General features: G+C 41.9%; 1 protein-coding gene across 11 annotated transcripts in view; it reads left to right on the top strand.

Moving 5' to 3' along the window:
* Positions 1–12,551, top strand: part of KIF6 (kinesin family member 6) — a 412,344-nt gene that overhangs the window by 304,304 nt on the left and 95,489 nt on the right. For all 11 annotated transcript variants that reach the window (XM_023527554.1, XM_011354825.2, XM_023527557.1 and 8 more), the window contains one exon: positions 6,562–6,617. In XM_023527554.1, coding sequence (XP_023383322.1) covers positions 6,562–6,617 — 56 coding nt within the window. The remainder of the gene's footprint in view (positions 1–6,561; positions 6,618–12,551) is intronic.

Below are 12,551 nucleotides of genomic sequence, written 5' to 3'. Positions count from 1 at the left end.
GACAATCAATGGCTCATACTTCTGTGTTACTTAATAAAAGAGCTTTCTTCCCCTTCTTACTTGCACCCTTTGCTGCCATCACAGGGAACTTTTAGAGTCTCCCAGCTCTGGCCTCCCATCTGGGGAAAGCTACATTGCCTGCCCATGACAACAGAGACAAGACATTGGCACATTAATAGGATGTTTACCCTTCGCTGAACTGTAGCACCTGAGCCAATTCTTAAGTCGGATTTTTCAGTAGAAGACAATTGCAACTGAAAATCACTACATTTTTCAGGCATGATTCATCCTCATAGTATATAATAATTTGAAGAGAGACTGAAAATACCATGCTTGACAAACACTAGTGCCCAGGCAAACACAACTAACTTTCTTTTGTGGCAGATCTTTCACACAAACTGAATCCCTCTCTCACAGAATGTGATTAAATAACAAAAGAAGAAATAAACAAGGAGATTAACTGCAGTTGGAAAGAGGGCTTTGATAATGTGAACTAAACCAAAAGCACCCCTTTACTCAGTTGGATCCTTCAGACAGAATAGAACAGCAATCTAAAACCAACAGGAAAACTGGACCAAGGGCGGAGAGAAATCTCATGGCACCATCTGGAAATAACGTCCTTGACAAATGGGAGTTCCCTGGTTCCTATTAGACTTCAATTTTAACCTTTATTATTTTTCCATTTGTTTTTTTTTTTTCTATTTATACCTTGTCTTCTGAACTAGAATTATAAACTCTGAGAGCAGATTAGATTAGAACCTTGTCAGCCTCCCGACAGTTTTTAAAACAATGCTGGCCCTAAAAAAATAAAAAATGATACTCAAAAACACTCTTTTGCTCAAGAATGACAATTTAAAATTGATTTCGAGAAATCTTAGTGGTCAAGAAAACTGCTTGAAAATGCCATAGCTTTCTAGAAGTAGGAGAATGTAGCAACAGGCTTCTTGAGAGTCACAGAAGGGATTGCTCAACAGGAGACAAAAAAAGGCAGCCATCTTGATGGGGAAATGAGATGAAATAGAAAAGGAATATTGGTATTTTTTTTAAGCGTAAGGGAAATAAAAGGTGGATCTTTGTCGCAATATAACAATGGCAGCCAAGGTACCATGTCAGGGACAGGTCCACAGAGAAGACAATGTCATAGATATAGGCCCAGTCTTCTCTCTTCCTCTCTGATGGGGAAGAGAACTGAATATTCACTCCGTAGGTAATCAGCATGTTAAGTTAATCATCCTAGACAAGAAGACTAGGAAAGATGTCATAGGAGCCCCTTGCCTTCCAATGACATATTTGTCTCACTGGCATCAAGAAATTCTCCTAGCTGACATTACAGGAAACGTGACTGTGGAGGCTCTTGGAAACTGAGTGGCTTTGAACACTAGCTTCTCTCTGTGTCCCCTAGGTTAAAGCAGTGGCTGCCAATGGTCCCCAGTAAATTGTCTGTGGTTCTAATTGTCCTAGATCAAGGCCAGGCTTTGGGCTTCCTCAGCTGCTCCCCCAGTGATGACTGAAACATGCCCAAGGCAGCATGGGATTCTCCCAGGAGCTGGTCTTGGAAATTACATGAGATTCTACCTCTATCCCATCATGCTTTTCATTTCCTCTGAAGATGAAAAACTTAACTGTCTTGACCATTGACTTTTTAAGGATCCCTTCTGACTTAATTGCTGAGAAGATGCTTATCTATTATTGTCTGTGGTCACTGCTTCCAACATGCAATTCCGCCTCACAGTTTGTCACACACCCACGGGGTTCCTACACAGCCAGGCAGTGGTCATGATTCACAATCCCAAAGCACGCTTGCACATAATGAACTTGCCACATCAACCCAGCCCTGAAAGGCAGCTTATCCTAATCTTAGAAATGAGGAGTCTGAGATCCAGCTGCTAAGAGATGGAATGGGCATTAGAATCCAGGTCTCTGACTCCTGGTCCAGTGCTCTCCACATGGCACATGTAGTCTGTGTACACATGCTCATTTACATGCCGCTGCTTTTATTCTACAGAATTTGTGGAATGCTTACTAAGTATGAGCCCCTATTCTAAGCTCCAGGTATATAAAAGTGACTTAAACAGATGTGGTCCCTCCTCGTGGCACTTAAGGTAGCGAAAGGGAAACAAACAAGTGAACAGGCAATCCCATTATAGTGGGCTATTTACCTGTGACGAAAGAAGGTCAGGGTGCTGTGGAGCACATGGGATGACACCTATTGCCAACTTGCATGATCCTGGAAAATTGTCCAGAGGAAGAGTCACCTCAGATGAAAGTAAAGGATTAGGTAGAAATTAGGCAGATGAAGAGAGAGGTTCCAAGCAGAGGGAACAGCTCCAAAGTGAGAGAGAATGTGACACTTTATGAAACTAAAAGTAATTCAGGCAAGCCTGGAAAGGCAGAGGGGTGCCAGAGAAGAATCTGGAGAAATAAAAAAGAACCAGAGCTTGAGGAGTCTAGTTGGCTGTGTTAAGGAATTTGGACTTTGTCCTGGTGTCACTGGGGAACCCTTGAAGAGTTTTAAGCAGGAGAATAACAAGATCAAGTTTGCATTTAAGGCCTATTCAGGCTAACACGTGGTAAGCAGCCCAAAGGCAGGTAGCGTGAATGCAGGGAGCCAAGCAAGCAACCGTTGAAGTAATCTGGGAAATTGATGACAGCTTCTCCTCTAAGGCCAATAGAAATAAAGCTAAGTGGAATGTTGTAAGAGATACTGAGGGTATAGAATGGGCGAGACTCCAGGATTGAGTGAAGGAGCTAATGGAAGAAGGGCAAAGGATAATGTTCAGGTTACTGGGGTGAGCACATGGGTAAGTGCTGGTGCCCTATAATGAGATGAGGAGAGATGGGAGGAAAGGGGAAGGTCTTCGGGGAAGGTAGTCAGTTCTGCTTTGAAGACAATGAATTTTAGGGCATCCAGTCTGCAGGGCATCAAATAGGCAGCTGGATTGGATATGGGGTCAGGAAATAAAGCAGGGCTGAGGAGGAGATTTGGGAGATGTCCGTAGAAATCACACATGATGGCACGGGCATGAATGGAATGCCTAGAGAGAAGAGTAACATGAGGACAGGGCTAGGACAAAACCTTGACAATTACCAACATTTAAGGAACAGGCTGCAGAAGAAAACCCTGCAAAGGAGACAGAAGGAGCAGCCAAGGAGACAGGCATTAAAAACAGGAGAGCCAAGTGATGCGACATGAAAGCCAATAGAAAACTCTGGGGATAGTGCTCAGCACAATGCCGGGCGCACAGTAGGTGCAGTTGGATCAGTGAAGGCTGGATATCACGAGAAGCCAGGTGTGAAGGAAGAGCCAGCGCACTGCGTTCTTTCTCCCTTTCAAACCCAGGCCTTGCCTTAAGGCAGAGATTTTTTTCCTTGCCGTGCACAAAGCAGCCTGCTGTCCCCCGCACTGGAACTGTACCTGGAAACGCTGCACTCTCTAATGTGAGCCGCACAGCCAGTGGCTCCCTGATAGGAACGCTCGGCCCCAGCAGCGAGAGAACCTGGCTCACAGATGGTTCTGGCTGAGTCACAGAGCCTTCTATCTGGCCCTCCTTCAGGGCCTCCCTCGTAGGCCACATCTCCTCAGAAGTGAGCAGCAGCAGAGGGTATAGTCCATGGTGCAGCGTGCCCTGGGGAAAGTCCGCGCAGGTGCACCCCCTTAACCACGTGTGGGTTCCCTGAGCCAAGTCGTTAATGGGAATGTGGCTCTTTTAGAAGGTCAGGAAATGGAGGCTCCTCCTGGCAAAGTGTGGATGAGCACAACTTAGACTAACTAGGGCAGGAGGATGGGGAGGGAGTGGGACTGAGGAGACCGGCCAGGGAGGCGTGGAGGTGCAGGGTGGGCAAGGAAAAAAGTGGCAGAACTGGGGGGGGTCACCTTCTTTCTCAGCTCTTTGGTAACACTTCCTTTCCCTTCTCATCTCTCCCGCCTCCCTTTATATTCCCCCCTTTTTCCCTCAGTGCTGGGCTTCCTTAGGAAAGAGTTTGTCTTGACAACCAGGAATCAGGAACACATGTGGGTGGGGTGGCCTGGAGTGGTGACAGCTGCAGAGTGAAGGGAAAATGGTCTCATGAAGACGGGACAGGCCTCAGCCCACACCTCTTCAGTGGGTAAGCCCTTTTTAGCTTGGCACTGGGACGCAGAGAAGAGACCAGAACAGTTCACAGCTCCCCGCACCGTGTCTGCCAGCCCTGCTGCAGGGCGGCTCTTTGGAGAGTATTCACCACAGCACGGAGCAGCTCCCTCCACCATGCCCCCTGGACACCCTGGACACTGCCAGGAGCTTTATACCAGGCCTGTCAGGGCTTCTCCGAACGGTGCTACTGTGGGGATTGCCTGTTCTGCCTGCAATATCTTCCCTTTTCAGTCTCTAGTCTGCTTTCCTCCAGCACTGACATGAATTTCAGCAGCTTTGCAGCCTTGCTCTTGTATTTTCCTTATTCCAAAAAGTCTTAAACTTCCAGAACTCCACATAAATGGCAATAAGAGGAATCATTCATTGAGCAATGACGAACTATCAAATCCTATGAATTTCTAGATACTGGAGATGGACAGGGCGGCCATCAAACATTTCTAGTCCCCCCCACTTGGCAGAACTTAAAGTATGAAGGTAAACCTCATCTTCTGAGTAGCCTGGACCAAACCTCAGATAATGGCTGCCCAGTAAAGGAAAGTGTGAGCCCACAGAGCCCAGCACAGTCATGTGAATGTTTGCTGAACTAGATTCAATCTGAATGGCATCAAATGGAACTGTACTTCTCTCTGGAAGGTGACAGGCCTTAGCTAAAGAGAGGACATGCATAATCTATGATGAGCCCGAACATCCTTAATGAGGGAACTAGGGGTAGAATCCCAAGAAACCCAAAACTGAGAGAAAATTTTTAGTCCCCTTCCCTGGAAACTTCCTGTCTGCAGTCACAGGCCAAGCAGACAGACTCGGAAAATAGCAATGACATAATTCACACCTCTTTTCATCAAGCACGGAGCAGTCGCGGAACTCTGGCCTTTGCTTATGTTGTTCCCCTGCCTGGAATGCCCTCCTCTCTTCACTTTCTCTAAGAAAATCCTATGCAACTAAAGTATTTACGGATGAAACAGTATATCCAGGATGTACCGAGATCCAGATAGATTTGGAAGGTGTGAGAAGTTTGAGAGAGAAGAGATAGTGAAAATCAAATTGATCCAGTGCTGACAATTCATGAAAGATAATGGTGGGTTACAGAGGGTTCTTTTTGTTATTCTATTTTGTGTATACTTGGAAATTTCCATAATAAAAAGTTTTCTAAAAACTCATATATATCCATAAAATCTAGATCAATATTACCATGTACATGAAGCCTTCCTGACTACTACCCACTCATGGATAGGACCCTCCCTAGTCATTCCTATGGTATGGCCAGTGTTATCCACAGTAGCACAATGATTTGCTGTAGCCACATATTATGTATTTGTTTCATAGATTTTCAGTTGCCTCTTAAATTTCATGGCATAAAGGAGAAGACGGGAAAGCAACTGACATTTCATAAGGTCCTGGACTTCATGTTTCTCATATAGGCCATATCCTACATCACTTCTCCACCACAAGGTTAGGCTCTCCATGATGGTTCATAAATATTTGTTGGGAAATACAGAGGAATCATTAAGTAAACATCAGTACAACTATCTAGTGAACTAGTAAGCAGCCATCAAAGATAATGGAGAAGTTTCTAATGACATGGGGGAAAGACTTATGTTATAATGCTAAGTGAAAAAAAATCAAAGCACAAAATCATATGTATGGTATGATCTTAACTCTATAAAAACTGGCTAGAAAAAAAGACCGGATCGATCTCAAAATGTGCTTATTTCTGGGTGGGGGGTGATTTGAGGTTTTTTTCTTGTTTTTATATTTTCAAAATGTGGTTTAACATCATAACAGGAGTCAGCAAACTTTTTCTATAAAAGGCCAGATAGTAAATATTTTTGGCTTTGTAAGTCATAAAGTCTCTGTCGCATCTACTCAACTCTGCCATCGTAGCACAAAGCAACCATAAACAATATGTAAATTATGGGTGTGGCCATGTTCCAATACGACTTTGTTTATAGAAACAGGTGTTAGGCCAGATTTGTCTCATGACCACCATAGTTTGCTGACCTTTGATTTATGACTTCATAATCAGAGAAAAAAAGTTACTTAAGTGATATTTAGTGTGTATTCTTTGACAGTAACTATAAGATCCTGATACTATGATTAAGAGAGCATGCATAGTACAGAAAGCTTAGAGCCATGCTTTATTTTGGTATCCTTGCATCATAAAACACTAAAAATTGAAAGTCATAAATTAGTGAATATGAGAATGAAAATTCTGTGCTCAGTGGAGGAGTAAAATTTATAATGCCAGTAATTAATATAAAATTTATCTCTAATATAATTACCTTAACATATTTCATTTATTTGGGTTTTCTTTTATGTTTTTTAATAAAGTTTTATAATATTTTAGAGAACTCTCAGAAATCCATTATTTTTAAAACTCAGTTTAGGATGAAGAGAAAAGGTTAAACTGCCTTTTTTTTTTTTCTTCCAGATTTTCTGAAGCAAAGGCCCTGGGGGAAAATATAAACGAAGCAAGAAGTAAAATTGGTAAGCAGATGATATTCTCTAAGCCTCTTTCACAGACCATTTTCCTGGTGAAAATCAGGTCATGATGTGCCTCCAAATAGCCATGGAGCCTAGTTGCAGGAGAGTACTGCCAAGGAAGCCGCTTTGAGAGTGCCTTTCCTTGGAAGTTTGTCATCCCTCCCCTCATCCATCAGGAAAAGCTATTTCTTTGTCTAAAACTTGAACTTTTCATCCTCATGTAGTCCTGAGCTCTAACATCCCAATGAGAAAGTTTTGCTTTTCCCAGGTGTTTTTGAGCAATAGCTCAGCTGGTTAAGCCACACGATTACAGTGAAGTTTCATATTTTCGAGTGCTATGAGACACTTTTACACCTCCCAAAACTTCTACTTAGTGTTTTTGGCACAGGTGCTCACTTTTCAGTGCCATTCAGTAAGCCAGGGGAAGGATGAGAAGCAAAAATGAGCCACTGTGCCTTCCCAGGGCACAGGCTGCTAAGCAGGGCTTCCCTACTTAGGTGAGCATCCCTGGAAAGTGAGGTTAACGCGAGAGGCACACACAACAGAACATGCCTCATATCTTTGTTACAGTGAGAGGAAAATGTGGCTTTCATTCCAAGCTAGAAGACACATGGAGATTCATCTCCCAGGCTGGGGCAGCTTCACAGAGGGAAGGCAGAAGTTACCTATCTGTTCATTGCTAACTCCTTGAGTTTCTCTTGTCTTCACCCACCTGGACAAAGGCCACTCTGAATTTCTCTTTTGGCTTTTTCTACAGAATATTGAAATTCATGTTAGTCTCTGGTTGTTTCAGCTAAGGAACAGGAGCCCTACGTTCTATTCATTGACCCAAAAGGAAAGGGCTGAGGCAGCCAGGACCTAAGCCATGCCCAGCACCAGGCCGAGAATCTCCAGAGTCTTAGAGATTCCTAACCTCAAGTCCAGGATTTTGGATGGGGAAAACGTGCACCTTGATTTTCACTAACCTCTAACTACAGTTTAGCACTGCCTTCAATGATGAGTGTAGGCAGCAGATCACAGTAATACCAGCGGCACCTGTCACCAGTGGAAATCAGAGACATTTTCATTTCACAGCACAGTTGGCAGACATCAGAAAATATCTTTTATACTTATCAGTACTTCAAAATTACAGTAGTTATTAGACTCACCATTAGATCTGATTATTTGATACATTTATAGAAAAGCACATAGATATTTCCATATCACAAAAAGTTTTAAATTTTTGATAACTCTTCCAATGTAATTGGGTTCTCTTAAAATCCTATGTAAAAATTCTTTCTTAGCCTGCATTTCCAAACCTTCTGAAACCACACGGAAAAAAAATTGGAGCTTAAAAGTATATATATATTTTTTTTTTCTGAAGATAATATTCATAGTTTACCTGATTTTCAAAGGCATTGGTGACCCAAAACCATAAGGAAATTGATTCTAGACCTAGGCCCCATCAACAGTGCCAGGGCTTCAACAGGAAAGCAGACACCCTGCTCAGGAGCAGCCCAGAATCAGCAGCAGGGTAGTGCTGGCCTACCTGGCTGAGTGGCCTGGAAGCGAAGGAAGCAGGGAGGGACCGGGAAGCAGTCTTCAGTGGATCTGGGGCCAACTTCTCAGCCTCATCTGACTCAAAGGACCCGATGGTCTGTTTTCATTCCTGGACAAGAAGAGGGAAAAGCCTTTTATAAATTGCTTCTTCACCAAAGGTAATATAAGGTTTTGCTCTTGAAAAAAATATCTAACTCTCTAAACAAAAACAAAACTGTTCCAACACTAATGAAATAGATTACTGATAGAAGGCACCGGTGGCCTATGCTAATATACTTAGCTTTTTACTCTGAGTACCTTGGGTTCTTTTACAAAGGATTCTAAATTCTCTATCATTTCGGTGCAATAATATATGTCGATGGATCCAGTTTGCCACATTCTTGAGATTAAGCAAGTTGGAGGCTGCCCTGCAGCTCTGTAGGTTGTGCTCTGCCCCAGAACCAGCAGCCAAGGGTGTGAGGGCTATAACTGATCTTTCACAGAGGATGTTTGTAGTTCACACATAAAGGGTCCATGTATGTTAGCAGAAGACCTGGGGAAGTAGATCTTTGTTTTTTCTGGATACTAACAATTAGGGTTCATACCAATATTGAGATTCAAGCATTCACTGCTAACAAGAAAGTAGCTAGTTCAGTGGTGCTAATAAAGCCAATGTCACTCTTACTTCATTTTAAGCAGACTAAGACTCATCTTATAGCCACTCATCATTCAAATGTGCTCTTGATCCGAAGGCGACCAGGTGAGTGATTCACTGAGACTAAGCCCCATTACTGAACAAGCCCCTCATGGTGCTTCACAACAAGGATTAGCCCATCACTGCATCTCAGATGCAAGGTGAAGATTAAGGAGATATAAGGAGGAACTTGCACATATATTTAAAATTTCCAAGGCAACCTTGAAGGAAACTGATTTCAGGAGATTTATGACATTACTGAATCACAAATCTTTCATTTCTTCCTAGGGAGAAATTAGATCAAGTGAAATTTTCAGTCCCCATGAATCCTTTAGCGAATCTAAGAGTCAGGAGGTGGGAGCGTGGCACAGATGTGTCACTATATGCTTGGGATGATGACTCAGCTTCGCTCCCAAACTGTGCTACGTCTTGCCTCTGGACCCTGAGGCAGAAATGGGATGTTGTGGAGTGCACATGTAATTGGCCTGCATTGGGGAAATGAAAGCCGTATGTGTAAACCACAGATCAACTAGCCCACGTGTTTAAAGGTTAGGTTGCCACTTTCTTCTCAGGTAATTTGGTTTTTATCTGACATTGTGATCCAAAGCTGCCATTTGAGTTTCATTCTCAAAAATCTCTAGAGTCTATCAATTCAGTGGTGACCACATAATATCAATTTTTACATGGCATAATCAGTAAATCTAAAACTTTCATATTATTTCTTTCCTTATAACAAGCCAACCCAAACTAGGTAGATAAACTCTTGCCGCAAACTCTTTTTTTGTCCATCTCTGTACATCATTTACATCAATCCTGATGATGAAACAAGTTAAGATCAAAAATGGGAAAAATAACCAATTTAAAATCTCCCTTAAAAAAATAATAGAATCTTTGTTTCCACATGGGGAGCCATTTTCATTGTATTTACCTATCCCATAAAGACATTTATCCCACAAGACATTTAGGCTGCTTCTCATCCTATGGGCTGTGTTTTGAACTTGTTCATATACACCCTGATTTCATTCATTATATCTCTAAAAATGCCATAGTTCCCAAACTGCAGGAAAAAAATAGACTGCTTTGGAGGTAGTGGCAAAAACCAGGCCATTTTTCACTTATTAGAATTCTGGCATTAGTTTTTCTACATCAGTGTTCTTCCACTGGCAGCATTACCTTTGGCAGCAAAGGACAATGGATGGCTGTTCCTTGGCACAAGGCCCTCTCCTAGACTAGTCCAGGAACCAACTGCCTTGGAGGCAGGTGAAAGGGTTCGACTGACACCTCTTGGCACCTCTTCATCCTCTCCAGACCCCTTCAGGCCTAAATGAAAGCTAACATCACAGGATTCTGCACAGAAGGTTTTTTTATTAGTGCTCCAATCCATGATCGATTCAAAAATCCCAGGAAATGTTATAGATGTAACTGTCAGTGAGAGGTGAAGAGAAAAGGCAAACATTAGAAAAGGTAACAAAACGTTCTGAAAGTTTTCTTTCTCCTGCTCCAAATTCAAAGAAGGACCCCAATCTGAACAGCACTCTTAAAAAATGTTTCTCGTACATTTGTGGTTTGAGAATATCAGAACTGGGTCTCCATTAGCAGAATAAATAGGACTACTTTTCAGTTTGTGTATTTTCTGTACTTTAATCTTCCTTTGAGATTTATTTCTAGACCTACTTATAAAGTTACCTTTTAGTATCTTATCCTGGAGGAGGGGAAGATTACATCCAGGTCATTTTGTTAGATTTTGAAGACCCGAATCAAGTACACTCTTTTGTTACTATTTGTCACCAGTTCCAAATAACAACTACATCAGAAATAGCCTCCACCATTTATTGAGCACTGACTCTGCGCTGTGCCAAGAAGTTGACTTACGTTATCCCATTTAATCCTCACAGAGAGTCTATTAATATAAGGGGGTATTAACATATGTCATATATTCTGAGATACACAATTTTTACAGTGTTAACACCTCAAATCAGGATATATTTGACCATCCCACTTGGCTATTTTTTCACGTTTTAAAAACTTCTATAATAAGAATGAGGCTTACAGTTGATGTAGTCTATATTCTACGAAGTATGGTATTATTATTATTTTACAGATTAAAAAATGGAGTTTCAGTGAGGTGACCTACTAAGTGGCCAAGCTGGAATTAAAATCCATTTCTGTCCAACGCCAACTTTTAAATACAATATACTATCTCTATAAATTCAGGTTTATTTGACTTTGACATTTTCTTCTGAGTTAAAAATTTTGCTAAGCTAATACTCAGTTTTCCTGAGTATTTGGCCTTTATCCTACATGATATGCCCAAAAACAGGCTCAAATGAGCCCCTAATTCATGCGCACATAGCCCAAAAAGATTAAAGGGGTCTCTGTAGCATGATTAACGATAGGTCATCTTCGCACAATGGGGCTCAGTCGTAGCAGCGAGTAGAATCTGAAACCCAGCCTGCCCTTGCTCTCCAGACTCCACGCGTACTGGCCCGGGGTTGCAGCTGCCCTTTCATAGTTTGCAGAAAAGTGTACTATGGGCTCGCAGCAGCCCTGGAAAGATTCTGTGTCCCACAGGGGTTTCAACTATCATTTTCAAGGGTTTAGAATATAGAAGGTTTGTATGTTCAGTCTGTATACAGTTCCAACTGAGTGGGTTTACTGATGCTTCGGAAAACATGAGAGAATTCAAAATGTAAACTTAGATGAGATTTAGTAGGAATAAGTGGAATGAAGTACTTATGCTTAAGTACCAAAGCCAGCATGGATAAGGACTAAAGAAAGCCTGATTATGGTCCATAAAGTGAAAAAAATACAATATTCTCAAAAATAAGAAATGCAAAAGCCGAGATATCACCCTTTCATTCTGCCCAGCATTTTCATGCATTTCCTCAAGTAACTCCCTCAGTAACTCTCTACAGAAGAGAGACGGTTCAGAGAAAAACAGCTAAAATGACCATAAAAAAGTTACAAAGTAGATTTTTGGTTTATTAAGTGATTCACCACAGGCTTGTGTTAAATAACAAGCTCTGACTGAGCATTAGAGTATTTAGTTTCATTTCTAAAAACTTTATTTATCAAAAAGATTCAATGAATTTGTGCTCAATTTGTATTGGTCAGAATGTCTGACGGTAAGCATAAAAGGAAGTGTATTGTCTCATGTAACCAAGAAGTCCAAGAAGTATGGTTGGCTTCAAATTCATCTTTCTCTTCCTTTTCCTTCTCCATCTCCTTCTCCTTCTTCGTCTCCTCCTTTTCTATCTCCTTTCACTCCCCCTTCCTTTCCCCTCCCTCTCTTCCTCCCCTCTTCTCCTTCCATCTCTCAATTCTACTTGACTATGTTCTCTAATAGCCTCTCTCCATTTAGTGGCAAGGTGCCCCTGAAAGCTCTAAGTTTACATGGTCTGTAGAATTCATAACCCTAGCAAAAGGGATCTTTCCAACAATGTTGGTGAAAGTCCCTGGAGGGAGGAATGATTGGCCTGGCTGAAGTCGTATGCCCATCTCTGAAGCAATTCCCACATCCAGGGGAATGAAACACTATGCTTGACTGTACCTAGATCCTGTGCCCACTCCTCAGATGGGGCTTAGTTCACCTATACCATATAAACTCAACAAGATTTTTAAAGAATTAAAAAGAGATATTTTTCTCCAAAGGAAGAAATGCTGGGCAGAAAATAATCATGTTCACTACAGACCTTTCAGAAATTTATCTGTGGCCTGAAACAAGA

Source organism: Pteropus vampyrus, unplaced genomic scaffold (assembly GCF_000151845.1).
Source record: "Pteropus vampyrus isolate Shadow unplaced genomic scaffold, Pvam_2.0 Scaffold18, whole genome shotgun sequence".
Lineage (NCBI taxonomy): Eukaryota > Metazoa > Chordata > Mammalia > Chiroptera > Pteropodidae > Pteropus > Pteropus vampyrus.
This window is presented reverse-complemented; position numbering and strand designations above follow the sequence as displayed.